The following is a 16,364-nucleotide window of genomic DNA, read 5'->3' as shown; positions in this document are numbered from 1 at the left end:
CCCAATCCGATTACACACAACGGAAAAAGGACAAAATCAATATTTAATCACTCGTTGAGCACATTATTGGTATAGAAATAAATTGCACCTGCTACCTCGCGATAATTAATCATCTCACCTCACTTCGCCATAATGGAGAGTAAAAATGGAAATAATTTGCAAGGTAGTTTACTCTGCTGACATTAACGACCTTTTCCAGAGTAAATTGTTTCAATTTTTGCATAAAATATCCTCAATTTGAGCCTCACTGGGAGCGGCCTAAACGTCAAATAGCGATTTATTCCAGACGGCTGACACAGGAACGCGGTAGATACTCTCGAAATTTGTTTCTTTTCCTTTATTTCCCCTACAAATACGTCCAATTGCGATTTTATTTTAACTTAATTGAATACAAACCAGGCACGCTACGAAAATTCTATACACACAGAAAATTGCGTCTTTTGACACGTAATTGCATGTAAAAAAATACACACTTCAATTTCTGTACCCTCAAGAGATCACGCTTCGTTTATTAAAAAATCAGGAATTGGGAAGCATTTACCGTATCGCGTTTCAATTCTCGGAACATATGGCCGATGCAAAACCCCTGTGTAACGGTTAACCCAGCAATGCTGAAATTTCATGGCTTCGCTTAGAATTTAAATGGAATTAAAATAAAAAATAAAAGGACGTTTGCTTAAGCTTCTGAGTGTCGGAACAAACATGGCAAAGGACTAAGAACGGACTCGTTATAGCTAAGATGAAGTTGCGGAACCGCCTACTTACCGCGCTTGTTTACAAATAAACAAAGTGAGTTTTGTTGTTGTTATAAAACAAACAAGGGGTTGTTTATTAAGTTCGAAGCAACTAGGTCGCAATAATTGGAGTGTTTGCAACGTGTCGATACACAGCTGCGTCGTAATGAAACTTACCTACTAAATTCAGTGGTGGAGACTGGTTTGGAAAACTTTCTGCTCTAGACTAGGAAAATAATGGAGCATTATATTTCCACATTCAATTACATACACGTGTGGTAATTTCTTACAGTGATTAACATTTACTTAGTCCCTTATTTTATAGCTAGGTTCCTATTGCCATTAAAGTATTCAATAAAAATATTGTAGCTCATTTTCAAAATAATAGCGTAAGGCTTATAAATAGATACCTACCCAAAAACACGTTTAATTTCCTTTTATTTGTTGTACAAGCAATCTAAAAATATTCTATTTGCAAAACCTTGCCACGAGTTTGTGAAGTAAAAGAAGCCTTAAACATGGAAATCTTTCACAATTACCCTATTATGGTACACATAAACTTTATTTAGCAAAATACTTGGCAGAATTTCTCAAGATATTCTTAACTCCAACATCGGACGAAACCTAATTAAATTCACGTAAGTTTTGGAGTTCTATTTTTACTCAAATAAAAGGGAATATTGTTAGCTTTTCTGGCAATATTTGTGGTTTACGCCATTCACGTGTGCAGTTTGAACAGCTTATTTTACATAACTAAGTCATATATATCTAAACAATATTTAGATCCAAAATAGTCTCTATTCTTAAACCAGTAGGTACTTCTTGTTTACCCACAGTACCCCACATTAATAAATAACCAATTTTATACATTAACTCCACCATTAACAGTATATTTCTTATTGTTGGATTTTTATCGTTCGGGGTGTTCTGAATCTCGCAATTTTAATGCTTTAATTGAAGGAATCATTCAGAAAACGCGCCTAAATTTTCCTTATCTTTATTAACGCCTAGCGCGTTAGTCTCGCCTGAGTACGAGCGAAAATACCTTAGCAACACGAAGAAGCCCCGTCCATCCATCCGTTCCAATTCTCCACCAGGTCCCCGGTTATTATCTTAGTGTACCTCTAATTTGAGCGGCGATGTACATACTTGATGGCACACTTTACTTTACTCGTTCCTTGCCGATGGCATAATTTAGATGCACGTGCTTTATTTACCGAGGCTCGTAGTGGAGATACGAGGCAAAGCTGGTAGGAACAAGAACTACAAATTCTTTTCAAAAGTATTGGCAGTGAAGTTTTTAGCCACGAATTACAATACTCTTTTTTTAGTTAGGTATATTTATTGATCTATATACTAGTGCAACCCAGCATTCATTTAAAGTCACGGGGTTAGTGACGTCACATCATTCTCATAGAAACAATTTTACAACGGAATTATAAAATTGTGATTATTAAATTTTGGTAGATTGGAGTTGATCAATGCTCCCAGAAGGTTGCCATGGTTATGATTTGTTATAAGGAGCCAATGTTCAAATACACTAAATAAATGCCGCCTCGACTTTTCAAGGAGTCTGATCTTATTAGAACCTACTTTGGTATCTAGAAATTAGATAGCTTGTGGGATCCATTCGGTATAATTGCGCTAAGCCAAGAATATTTTTAATGGGCATTCGGAGTACTCTAACACACGTGCACTTAATAAACCGCTTTCCACGGGGATTTCATTAAAGTCAATTTGCTACTCTAAGTAATATCTTAGCTTACTTAGCTGCCATAACCGCATCTCCACTGGGACGATGTTATATTAATATTTACATCAAACATCAAACATCAACATTTACATCAAACATCAACATTTATTCAGCAAATAGGCCACAAGGGCACTTTTACACGTCATCATTGAATTTACATACATGCAAAAATAATAACATCAACAATTTTATAAAATAAAACTAAGAATTCAATCTAACGTATTACAATTACTAAGAGATGTATATGGTCTCTTAATGGCGAATTACATAAAAAATACAGATACAAATTACAAAAAAAAAACTATAATATTTAGAGGTGTAAATGTCTCTAGGTGTCAGAACTATAAGATTATATAGTTTATCAAGTTATCCTTAGAGATGTATAGGGTCTTCAAGAGTCAATATCCTGTATAATTAATACATTCATTAAGAGAAAAGAAACATACGAGAGCAGAATGAGGCGTCTCACTGTAATTAATTAATAAAAATAAAGTTACTAAGTATAATAGCTTGTGTTAGCTTAAACAGACCAGTCTCCACAAACAGCACCCGTTCACGAGTATGACGCGTATCTCAGCCATCGCCTCCCTCAACCTTCATTCGGGAAAGTGGCGACCCGATCAACGACGCCACAAACATTAATATAGGTATATACAATCAAAAATAAAATATATAAATAAATACTTAGAGATGTATAAGGTCTCCAAGTGTCCAAAACTAAAATTAAATTAAACAATTTAATCAAGCGAGAACATCATTGTCTCATGTGTCAATTCTACTGGACACTAGCATATTTAATTCACAATGTAAAAAAAAAAACAATATTTATTTAGCTCTTATTATACTAATGAAATCAAGCTACCTGCTTAAAGGCATCTCTATCGTTTATAAAATCATTTACAGTGTAGTACGCCTTACTTAACAAGGAGCGCGAATGAACGGAATGTGCGACTTAAATTTGTGAAGTGGTAAATTCACTACATCAGTGGGGACTTTGTTATAAAAACGTGTACAGTTCCCGACGAAAGACGTACTAACCTTACGGAGGCGGTGGGCGGGCACGGCAAGCTTATGTTTGTTTCTAGTGTTATAGTTATGGATATCACTGTTAACCTTGAATTCGTGGATGTTTTTCCGAACATACATAATATTCTCTAGTATGTATTGAGATGCAACGGTAAGAATGTTAACTTCTTTGAATTTCTCTCTTAGGGATACTCGAGCGCCCAGTCCATAGATGGAACGTACAGCTCGTTTTTGCAGCACAAATATTGTCTGAATATCTGCCGCTTTTCCCCACAACAGAATTCCATATGACATAACACTATGGAAGTAACTAAAGTATACCAGCCTGGCCGTCTCTACGTTTGTTAGCTGTTTGATTCTCCTCACTGCATAGGCTGCTGAACTAAGTTTTCCGGCTAGAGTGCCTATATGTGCATGCCATTGCAGTTTGGAGTCTAGAGTGACTCCCAGGAAAACAGTTCGATCCTCAAATTCCAGCGTATCACCTTTTATTTTAATCTTGCTGTTATTTACCTGCTTGACGTTAGGTAGCGTAAACTTGATGCATTTGGTTTTCTTGGCGTTCAAAAGCAAATTGTTTGCCGTAAACCAGTTTACTATGGTAGATAGCGCGTCATTAATGCTCTCGAAGCTATTTTCCTTTCTGTCCACTTTAAATATAAGGGAAGTGTCATCTGCAAATAACACTATATCATGTCTATCTTGCACAACTTTTGGTAAGTCATTAATGTATACCAAAAACAGGAAGGGACCAAGAATTGAACCTTGAGGCACTCCGAGGGCTACCGGGGACCCCGCCGATTGAGTTCCATTAATAACTACTCGCTGAGTTCTATCCGAAAGGTACGATGAGACCAGGTCAAGGGCACTAGCTTTTATCCCATAGCGGCTTAATTTTCTCTTTAAATTTTCGTGATCAACGCAATCAAATGCCTTTGACAGATCACAGAAAATTCCAACAGCATCTTGAGCTTTTTCCCAGGCATCAAAGATGTGTTTTAGAAGTACCGCACCGGCGTCAGTAGTTGATCGACCTTTGGTGAAACCAAATTGATTGCTATCAAGCAGTTTGTTTCTGTTGAAATGTGACAATAGTTGATTCAGAATAAGTTTCTCGAACACTTTGCTTAATGCCGGTAGTATTGAAATCGGTCTAAAGTTCGTGGGATCTGTTCTTGTTCCTGATTTAAACAGAGGGATAATTTTGCTATGTTTCATAATATCTGGAAAAATTCCAGCATCAATGCATCTGTTGAAAATCTCAGCTAAGTATGGTGTAATTGACTCAATAATGGAATCTAATACTTTGACAGACAGGCCCCAAAGATCTTCTGTTTTCTTTAAATTTAAAGACCTAAAAGTCTTAAGAACTATATTCGGAGAGACATACGAAAATTTGAAGATTTCTGTACATTCTGCCACATTTGTCTTCAAAATTTCTTCAGCGACGTCTGGCGATGAATTAAGGGATCTTGTTGTTTCTACCGGGATATTCGAGAAAAACCGCTCAAAATGATCTGCCACTTGACGGTCGGAACTTACTAAAGTGTCAGCAATTCGTAGGTTGTAGTGCGGATCCTTCAGTTTACGTTTTCCAGTTTCATTGCTGATAACTTGCCATACAGTTTTGACTTTATCGCTGGAATTTAGGATCTTTTTCGACAAATAATCGACTTTAGCGGCGACACACAACATCTTAAAAGATTTAGAATAATTCTTGACGTACTCCAGAAATTCCGGTCTTTTATCAGTATACATTCGTGAAATTTGGATATTTGTGGCACTGGTTTCAGTAGAATAAATACACAGGTATACTTTGCATGTTCGAAGCTAGCGAAGGATTATCTCGTCACAGCGAGCACAGACTGCGCGAAACTTACTTCTTAATATTAAATATTTTGTGATTTTAATCCGTTATACACGAATTGCAAATTGTATTAATGTTACAGACGAAACAGTTTGCATTGCATCCGCATATTCTGTATATAGTGGCCGTAACAAAACCTCATCTTGAATAATTAAAATAAACATAATTGAAATAAACAGATAAATTTTTATTTTAGTCAGTTTCGATTTCATTGTGCAGTACGTCTATGAACTATGGTTCATATGACGATATATTCTGAATATTAATAAAATTATTACTAGAAGAAGGAAAATGCTAATCCTGAGATTTTATACTTCCAAAAGTACATAGTTGTGACAATACATTTTATGCAACTCAAAAGTGATAGAACATCTCTAATATTCATTGTTGAGATTATCCTAAACGATTCCATCCAATTAATAATGCATCCCACTTAAACCCAAACCATAAAACGGTCTTTGTAAAGCCCAATCCTGGCTCTTTGGTGATTATACTGATTATAAACGTATGCTGTGCTAATACCTAGTGCGGGACTACCAACGCTTGTGTACCACCGTCTCCACATGAAGCCACAAATATACTAATTCGCAAAGCTCTGGCAATCGTTAGCACATCTAAATAACGTCACATTAGCCTCGTTAAGCACAAACTGTTCCATTCTACTTACATTGCTACAACTTGTGCGAATTTAAGCCACACATTAGCACATAAGACCTTGTAACGATGCCTCGAGATGAACTAAAATCGCATGCAGATTTGCATAGAAGCTCGGAAATACAATTTATGTGACGGTAACATACGTAATGTAATGAACCCTGAGAAGGATTCTTGTCTCAGATGTAGGTGGATAAGGATTTGAAGTTTTTGATGAAATGGTTTTGTTACTATTTCTTTAGCTTTAGCTTGGAATTATTTTATAACGTTATTTTAGGACTGTGAAGCCGTCTTGCCATGTGTTTTAGTAAATAAGTGCGACTGCGATTTTTTTCTGTGGTATTTGTATTATAACAAACAGAAATATTTTCAACGACAAGCAAGATAGAGCAGGCATATTAAAAGGAAGGAGGGTAGGATTTTGCCCATGCAGCGTCGGCACTACATAGATATTTTCGGCGCGATTCGGAAAATGAATTATTAGAGATACACTATATATGAAATAGTAAAGATATGTGACGCCCCACGGGTAAAGGTACCTTATAGCGGTTGGCGCTTACGCTATTATTAACGCCGCTCCAATATTATTGCGGCGCTATGCGGCCTAACCTGCATGGACTTTTCATATTGTTTAAGAAACTCACCTCGGGAAATAAACCGACCGACCGACCGGCTTTATCAAAATAAACCGACTGATTTGACTGTATCGCGACCAACTCGTATAGGGTTGTAGTAGAAATAATACACGGAATGAACTTTTTATAAGGTACTTGTATCATAATTAAAACACAATTATTTGCAACCCGTACAACATGCTATGGCCATGATTGTCCAAGAAGAACGTTGATGGAAAAAAGTGTTGCCAGTAACATTTTGGCCACAGATAAAATTAAAATACAATTTAACTTCTTGTCCTTGAACAGGATGGTTGCGCCTGCATTGTCTATCGTGCCTAGAGATGGGTAGTGAGTAAATACTCAGTATTTACTCAATATACCCGTATTTACTCGTTTATAGCCAAATTGGTGGGTATAAACTATTTAGAGTGCTGAAAGGGGCATATAAATTTGAGCTATAGGTGTATTTTGTAAGCCGCTACTGGATTAAGTACTCAAAATTGTAAGAAATGTATTTTTAAGAGGGGCACTCCATACATGTAACTAATTGTCACAAAAAAAGATTTCAGAAACCACCAACGTGTTGCACATCATTAAATGGGTCTTTAAAAATAACTAGAATGTTTCTAAGAACTTTTTTGGATAAACTGAATATTTTTGAAGAAAAACCGTTTCGAAAGGCCAAAATAATGTTTATCTCTCTATAACTTTCGAACCAAAGTTCAGAAAAAATACGAGGGGCAAAAGTGAACTTTTTCATATTTCTTGGAATCTGTCATTAATATCGAAAAGTGTTGTATGTACAAACTAAAGTAGACATAATTTTCTACAAAAAAGGTTATACATTTTTGTCCTAAAACTAACTGTGTTTGACTTATAAGCTTCACAAGTTGGGATACTGCACTATTTTTTTTTATTATCATTCATATTCATAAGTATTCTTTATTTTCATCTTTCTAATGTATATTAAAAGCATTAAAAATATTTCTGGAAGCCAGGGAATGATTTTACACGATTTTTATAATTGGACTGATATGTTAAAATCGAACTTCACCTCATAGCAACCTTTTCGTAATTAGTTTTAACATACATTTTATGTAACATTATAAAAAAATACTTAAATGAATCTTATTTATACTCACATACCATTAAACACATCAAATTTAGAAGAAAAACGAAAATACCCGCGTATTTACCCGCGGGTAGGTAAATATCGGGTATTTACCGGGTAAATACCCGCTCTCGGGTATTTACCCGGGTAGTTACCCATCTCTACATGCAGTTATCTAGAACTAGAACATCGATGGAATTTAAGTACCATATTTTTAAAGTAAATACCTTCTTATTTAAAACAATATTGTTAACTATGCATTATCACAATTTGCCTCTCACCGATAATTACCTTTTTTTTTTTAAATTATCGTCCTAATATATGCTTTTTATTTTATAGATATTGTTAACACACGTTAGCACTCTTCAATAAAAGACAATTTTGTTCTTAAATCTCACTTTTTTCATATTTTATAAGCAATCGTTTTTACCCACCTAAATGAGTAAATACGGGTATTTATCGGGTGCTTTGAGTAAATACCGAGTAAATACTCAGTATTTACTGACCACTACCCATCTCTAATCGTGCCATACGTCACTTAAACCACATTACTTTAAGCTTAAACCTCTGTTAGAAAACGGGCACCACAATAAAATACGTGACCATTTTTGACACAGAGGAGCGGTTGTCGAAATTCGAGCAAGTAATTTCCTGACTCGCACCTTCACAGTTTCCTAGTTGAAGGTGAGGGCGACGCATCTTGCGTTTACGATGAGGGGAGGAATAATAATTGATGGAGATTTCAGTACTCCTAGTGTAAATTTCATTCGATTGCGTGACGTGATGTACGCGTTTGCGTTAATCGTCATTTTGTATGGGATTATGAGTTTCCATAACGCCCCGCTTACGCAAACGCTCGTCATGCTATCGAATGAATTTTCGGGTGACAACATTTATTGGTTGACCAACCAAATATAAAACCGCCTGGATGTCACTGAACGACTTCGTCTTCACTTTAACCTACATTATTTGATCATTGACCGGCTTAAGGAACCATTTGAGGGTAGATTTTGTTTACTTTTATTTTAATACCTTAAAACACACCCCCTTATTCATAAACGCGCTATTAATTGTTTGTCTTTATCTGACATTTTGACTTATGTATAATTATGTAAGAAATGGATAAAACATAATTTAACTAAATCAGACACAGTATAACCAACCTTCACCGATAAGCGACTGGCAAAGATCAAATGACAAACAACAAGAAACATCGTGAGGAAACCGGACTAATCCCAATAAGGCCTAGCTTCCCCTCTGGGTTGGAAGGCAGGTGTCAGTAGCTTTCGTAAAAACTATTGCCTACGTCAAATCATGGGATAAGTTGTCAAGCAGACCCCAGGCTCCCATGAGCCGTGGCAAAATGCCTGGATAACGCGAGGAGGAGGAAGACAGAGTATAACCGGTATAGTCCGACCGCTTAAATGAGTCCTCGCCTGCGCGGTACGGGGGCGACGGGGTAGGACGACTAAGGGCGGCGGGGAAGATGCGGGCGCCGTACGCCTGCCGCCCGCACCTTCCCCGGTACCTAGTCTATAGTGGTACCTGATGCTGCCGCGCCTCCTGCTGCTTCAGGTACCGCAGCCGCTGCTCCTTGGCGCAGAGCAGCTGGTGCTGCGTGTCGATCTGTTGCTGCTGTCGCAACGCCATGGCGCGCAACTCGCCCAGTGTCAACTCCACCCCTTCCCCCAGCTGTGGACAAACAGACAAATACATGGTTTAATCATGGTTCACGCAGTGCCAGTGTTATTTATAAGAATAAGAATAATATTCAAAATTTTTTTATATTAAAGGAAAAATTTGAAAAATTTACGCTTCCATATCCTGTGGGACACTAGATAAACAATATTCGTACTTCGTAAGCTAAAGGTAAAAAAAAACTAATCTAATAGGTGATGTAATAGATAAGGAAATTATGTAATTCAAAGAAAGAAAAAGGAACGAAAAAGGGTGTGTGTGTGTGTGTGTGTGTGTGTGTGTGTGTGTGTGTGTGTGTGTGTGTGTGTGTAACACCTGCACTGCGTGTGCTGTCAAAATCTCTGCAGACTTTTCTTGGTCTAACTCTAATGTTATATTCAAGGTGATTAAAGAAGAATACACGTATATTGAAAACACATAAGTTTTGAGACATCTCACCAGATACAAGAGGAAAACAACGGTATTAAGAACGTTGATTAATATAGGTCAGCTAAAATTTAAGTATAACAAGTAATGCATGCACGTACTTGCACATTGAAGCCAACATTCGCTACTTCAAAGTTAGTATATTGAACACGGACATATTGAACATGGCAGGGATTTCAGCGCGGGCTGTACACGGTTACCTAATATCCGCGTAAGCTTACTCATACCACATCTTTAAGTAAGGATTTGTGTATTGGGAAAACACACAAAAACCTGCTAAAAATAATCGCCATATACTTTTGGGTTTTAGATTTTTTGTGCTCTAATAGCATCTTTCTCGAACTGACAATATTCTAGATATAGGTACTTAATAAAACATTAGATAACAGAGACCGAATATCAATTTGAAGCGAAATGTGATGGAAACAAATTGAAAAAGCTTTTCCACTAACTTCAGCCAAACATTATTATCATAAAAAGAATTGGGTTGTTCGCTTCAATAATGTCAAATGCGAACTTTGTCAATTTTCCTCCAGGAGCTAACTTTCCTCGGGGATAAGACATATGCGATCGAGATATGAAGGTATAAATAATAGCGCCGTGATCCTGACGGCACCCAATATCTTTTGGAGGAAGCAGTAGAAGAATTGCGGTCAAATTAACCCAAATCGAAACCCAAGTTCTGGCGTATAATTTTTAACCACCCAGCGTACCGTGAATTATTACTTAAATAATAAAACGATTTTTTCTGCTATTATGATTCATGATGTGCTTCTTAGTTTAATTTGTTGAATCTTTGAAGGTAAAGTAAGTAATGAAAATTATTTAAAGTTTAAACCACGCAAAATATTTGAGTAGGTTTGAATAAATTCGTTGATGGACAAACCACCCATAAACGCAACGTTGTGTCCCGTCTATTCCGAATGGAATCTCAAGCTTGACATAGCGACCCGAACTAAACCCACAAAGCAACAGATAGGTACATGTTCTATAGCAGATCTGTTAATACCTCAGAATGAATGTGCCTCGAAATATGAGTGTCTAAAGGAGATAACTCGAGGCCGGCGGGCAGCCAGTTTATCCGTGGCAAGTGCCGCCGGAAGTTCTTGATTCCTGATCCTCTCTGTAATTTCACTATATTCCCTCGTAGTTTAATAAAGACTTCGTTGGATGTTTAGACAGAGTGCTCCGTCACTGTCATAAGATCGCGACTTATTTTTAGAAGAGGATGCTCGGCGAAATGAAGGATTACGCGAATCATCGGTTACTATATTGTGAGAAATGTTCAAGGTTTCTTGCCCTCTCTGAACTTCAGCATTTCCATTTGAGAGATCACGATGTATCAACAAAAACTTTTACAATGTGTCTATCAACGCGAAAAGTTATCATGTAGAATTTACTCTCTCACCTATTTGCCATTCATCAGCGATAACCTAACTCTAAATCTATGCGAAAACTTCAACTATTCAATTTGCGCAACCCGGCGACAAAAGCCAACCGCGATGATACATACAATTGGAATGTCTTATTTCACTCCTACCGGCGGTTCGTATAAAATACTTGGATTTCAGTATTTTCGGTCCTTTTTAGGAGGGCGTATCGGGAGAATTAAGGGCGGCGGCGGTCAGGATTTATACGTGCCTTGACACTTGTTGATAGCCGCGTCCGGCCAAAGTACCAAGATAAATAATACTGCGTTACTGTCGCACGCGCGGCGATAGAAATGATAATAGCTGTCGTTGATGTATGGAAATTGAAATGGGGCAGCGCGTGACTTTTGCCTGGGATTGATTTATTATGATTATATATAGTTGGCAGGTTTCATACGCTTTTTTCTTTTATGTGAAACTAAATAACAAAACTGGCAAAGGTATAGAGATATACCTAGTGTTGCACTGTTCAATGTTTTTGACTTGTTTTGTGGTATCGTTTTCGTTCCGGCGGGCGAAGTGTTCGAAAAAGAGTAAATAGAATTACTCCACGGATTGACGTCAATAGATTGACGAGGCTTGTAAAAATAGGGAATAAAAACCATAAACAAGAAAGTACCGAATGCTTGACTCTGCGAAATAGTAGAAGTTATATATTTTCTTTTTAATTCTTGCTTATTGAGTTATTCATAAATAGAAACGGGAAATGTATGTTTAAATGGTATAATAGGACGCTCGAGTAACCGTAGTTGAATAAAGGAATAAATATGCTAATGAATTAAGTCGTACAAATGGCAAATAACGAACATAATTGCAAATTTCCATGCGATGAAAGCATTACACGCAAGAGCGGAATCAAGGGAGTGTTACAGACGCTGTTTTAGTCATTCATATCTTTATTAAATTTGCTAACTCTATAATGCAAGTTCATAAGGAGCGGAATGAACACTTTCAATGTATAGTCGACGTCAAAGGTGTGTAAAGTTCTTTGTATGCAAAAGAGCATACCTACTTTTGACGTCCACTGATGTAATTGTAAGTACGTAGAGGTTAAAGTACGATTTTAAGCAGAACTTAGTTAACAAAAAAAAAATTAAGTCAATTTTTGCAAATAACTTGAACACCGGATGGAACATTCCATACGATTACATTTTATAGTTCGACGATTACAACAAAATTGCAACCACAAATGTTAGTGGCCGTAAGTGAACTTCTATGTTCACCGCAGAACGATAGACGAACATTTCCATAAACATGAATATTGTATGAACATACAGAACACTAATGATATTTTTGTATCGTATCGTATAAAAATGGAACGTGTTGGATGTTGCTCTCGAATGTGGCCATCGACGGAGCATACATTTTAATAATGCCGACATGAAATGGTAATGAAATGAAAGGTTTTGCGTGGGTTCGGTAGCTCGGTACTTTGTTTTGATTCGAATGAAATCCCTTTTATAGATTTAGCTCAAACACATACTCATATAACCATTAGAACTAAAATACATTTATTGTATGTAAAACGGCGACGTTTTTAAACCTATGTCGAGAAGTAGGTACATAGTAGGTAAAAAGCTAAATTTGTTCTATAATTGTACTCCTGCTTTTATCAAGCAAGGAAGTACCTGTATTTTTATTTAATTAGCCATCTGACAGGCTACTGTAGTCTCTCTGGACTCTCAAGTGAATAAAACACGAGCAATCGCCTATGTTCTAAGAATTTCCTTCATTAAAATTACCAAGTTTCATTCTGAAATTTAAATTCAGTATTGTTCTGTTCTGTAGCTCAGTTTGTAAATGTACAGGGCTCACTATGGTACGAATGCTCTAAATGCCTACTCGAAAATTTCTCGTTCGCCCAAAAAACCTAACAGTAATTGATTGTTAGCAAGAATACCGTCCAAAAGTTGTACAAGAATGTTTTACTTGTTTTTTTCTGAATCAATGATTACGTAGGTAATGATTTGCCAATTTACTAAAATCATTATTTTTTCTCAGTAATGAGAATAAGACTGAATTGAAAGAAACAATCACAATCTTTTTGTAAGTGATACTTCATTATATCATAATTTCAAAGAAATATAAAAAAAGAATTTCTCAAAATGTAACAAAACGAAATGAAGCAATGTCGGTAACAATATTGCCTGCATAGGTTTGTAACAGCACGTATTTACTCTAAATTAGTTTGCATAAGTTAGTCAGTTGCCAAAACATACAATTCAAGTTGAAACTAATGTTAATCCTGTGACATTAACGAAGTGCGGATTAGTTTGCGAGTAGTTGAAATAGTTGAATCGTATGCGCAGGAAGCAGTCCAAATAAACGGTGCTTGAATAAGGTTCAGTACACACATGAACCACTGTAATCATTAAAGGACATTTAGTACAGTGTTGTTACACTGTTCAGTTTTACTCCTAGGTACACAAGTAAAAATCCGACACATGAAACTTTTAGTAATCTGCAATGTATACTAACAAATAAAATTATTTAAATTATATCACTAACGCAATAAAGAAATTTGTAAGAAAAATATACAGGGTGTTTATAGCCCACCACGTGACGAAGCCATTAAAAATGAGTACCGTGAAGAACTCTATATTATAATAATGAAAGCAAACGCGCACAAATGACATCCGCACCACGGGCACGGTACTGTCGGAGATTTTCCAAGCGTCATAATATATTTTTGTACAGCGCCTTCACACGGCTTCTGCTAGGGTTACCATTTACTGACAGTAATATGGCCAACATTCAATTCAATTCTAACTCTTTAATGTCAACAACGCCATATGGCAAAGGTATAATAAAAATTAAATTAAAATACACAACTCAGGGCCACTCGCACCATTCTCTAACCTGGGTTTAACTGGTTAAACCTGGAGTTACCATGGTTATCAGTACAATATGACACTAGGTTAACGGTTTAACTGCTTAACCCCGGGTTATTGGGGTGGTGCAAGTAGCGCTAACAGTACTTACAAAAAAAAAACAAAATATTTAATACACAGTAGAACCACATGACTGTCAATAAACGTTTATAAAACGCATCACGCTTATAAAAAACCTGTTTATACGTACAGCAAAAGTTAACCGTTTTAACATTTCCGATGATCTGGATTTGATAATTTGATAAATTATGTGAATAAAACGAAAACAGTCAAATTATGCAAGACTCGTACTTATTGAAGTCGCCTTTTTTAAGCTGACTTGTCGAATTCAGATGATGGAATGAAAGTAATCCGTGACTTTTTTCTTTACTTTTAGGTAATAGATTTTCGTGATAGATTCCAGCAACGATTCTTAATAAACAGTAGCAAATACATATGTAGTGGTTGTAGTTATTTTAGTGTTTTTGTCCAAACCACGTAAATAAATAAATATTACAAATAAATAAATATTACAGGACAATTTTACACAGATCGACCTAGTCTCACAGTAAGCTCAATAAGGCTTGTGTTGCGGGTACTAGACGACGATATATATAATACATAGGTATATATGATACTTATATACATAGAAAACATCCATAACTCAGGTACAAATATTTGTGATAAACACACAAATAAATGCCCTTACCAGGATTCGAACCCGGGACCTCCTGCTTCGTAAGCAGGGTCACTACCGACTAGGCTAGGAGGCCGTTATAAGCGAATACGTAAAGTAGCGAGATTGTGTAAATTAAATATTTCATATTTCTTTTTTCCACATACCCTTTAGTTCACAGCAAGGAAAATACGAAAGAATCCAGCGACGTGGCAACCCTAACCGCGATGTCAAAGGGTGGCCCTCGGAATTAATTACTGACGCCGGGTAAAACTCGCCTCTATTTACTCTATACATTCTCCTACAGTTGGAAAAGACCTCTTCAACACCAAGACAGCGTGTCAGTCAACAACGTGTCAGTATTGAGAATACATTAAAATAGTAAGTAAGTGAACACATATTATAATAGTACAAAGATATTTATGGGATATTGAATTAAGACGCTTAACCAGTCTGCTTATTTAAATTGAGAATTATATTCGTTCAGATACTTTAGAATGGCAATGGACAATTTATGCAGTCAGAAATTTAAGACTAGTTGACAAACTCTATTAAATGAGAGTAGCGAGCTAAATAAAATACTAGCCCAGGCAAATCACAGAACAAAATGGAGTAACGTTCAAAAGGTTGAAGATAAATGCAATACGCTTAATAAAGACTTATATATAACTTATAATGATGATGCGAGGAACATGCGATAGAATTTATTAGCAAGACTATTCGGTCCAAGAGAATAGTTCCCAGTATATCACCCGCCTAGTCCACGAAAGCCAAACTTGATTAATGATTCGCCCGCTCCATAAACGACCGGTTCAACTCCCAAAACGAACCCCATCAGACAAATCACACTTTAGACACGATGTTTGAACTCAACATCACTCTACTTCGAGACAGTTATGACTGCGGATCCAATATTCTCTTTGTGTTTGATGTATGTATTTTACGCCTATAATTATGGAAAATCTGTGGAATAACGATACGAGTACCTAAACAATCAACAAGAATAACGCCTTTTTAATAACGAATCCATCACAATCGGTATAATAATAATAAGAATGACCCCGCGGGGGCAGCTTGTGGCGAGCTGACGGTGAGTGGCGACACCGCGGACCCCTATTCCTTAGGGCACTTTCATCTGGCCCTCGCCTCTGTGCTTGCCTTGATTGGCCGGCCAGAGTGGAGTCGCAAGAGCGGGACCTATGCTCCAGGTTGGAAGTGTAAAATGTCATAACGCCGGCGGCCTGCTGAACGGATTACCGGGATCTGGCTACCGCAGACTCACCTCTCGACAACCTTACAGCCACTCCAAAGTGTTGCCCTGTTGTCGCACTGTGCGTGCGGCCATTGCGGGGCCCACTCAATGAGTTGGCGAGTCACCACCTGTCTTATACAATTTTGAGACTGATTGTCACGGCAGGAGTCCGCTAGTCTCCTCCCATAGCCCTATATCCAGTCCATCCAACATTCAAATCAAATAGCCTATGACCTTAGTTTCCATCGCA

General features: G+C 37.0%; 1 protein-coding gene across 12 annotated transcripts in view; it reads right to left on the bottom strand.

The window, feature by feature from the left end:
• LOC134796685 (apoptosis-stimulating of p53 protein 2) overlaps window positions 1-16,364 on the bottom strand; it is a 288,939-nt gene that overhangs the window by 52,377 nt on the left and 220,198 nt on the right. For all 12 annotated transcript variants that reach the window (XM_063768850.1, XM_063768849.1, XM_063768848.1 and 9 more), the window contains one exon: window positions 9,308-9,454. In XM_063768850.1, the coding sequence (XP_063624920.1) occupies window positions 9,308-9,454 (147 nt within the window). The remainder of the gene's footprint in view (window positions 1-9,307; window positions 9,455-16,364) is intronic.

Source organism: Cydia splendana, chromosome 14, assembly GCF_910591565.1.
Source record: "Cydia splendana chromosome 14, ilCydSple1.2, whole genome shotgun sequence".
Taxonomy (NCBI): Eukaryota; Metazoa; Arthropoda; class Insecta; order Lepidoptera; family Tortricidae; genus Cydia; species Cydia splendana.
This window is presented reverse-complemented; position numbering and strand designations above follow the sequence as displayed.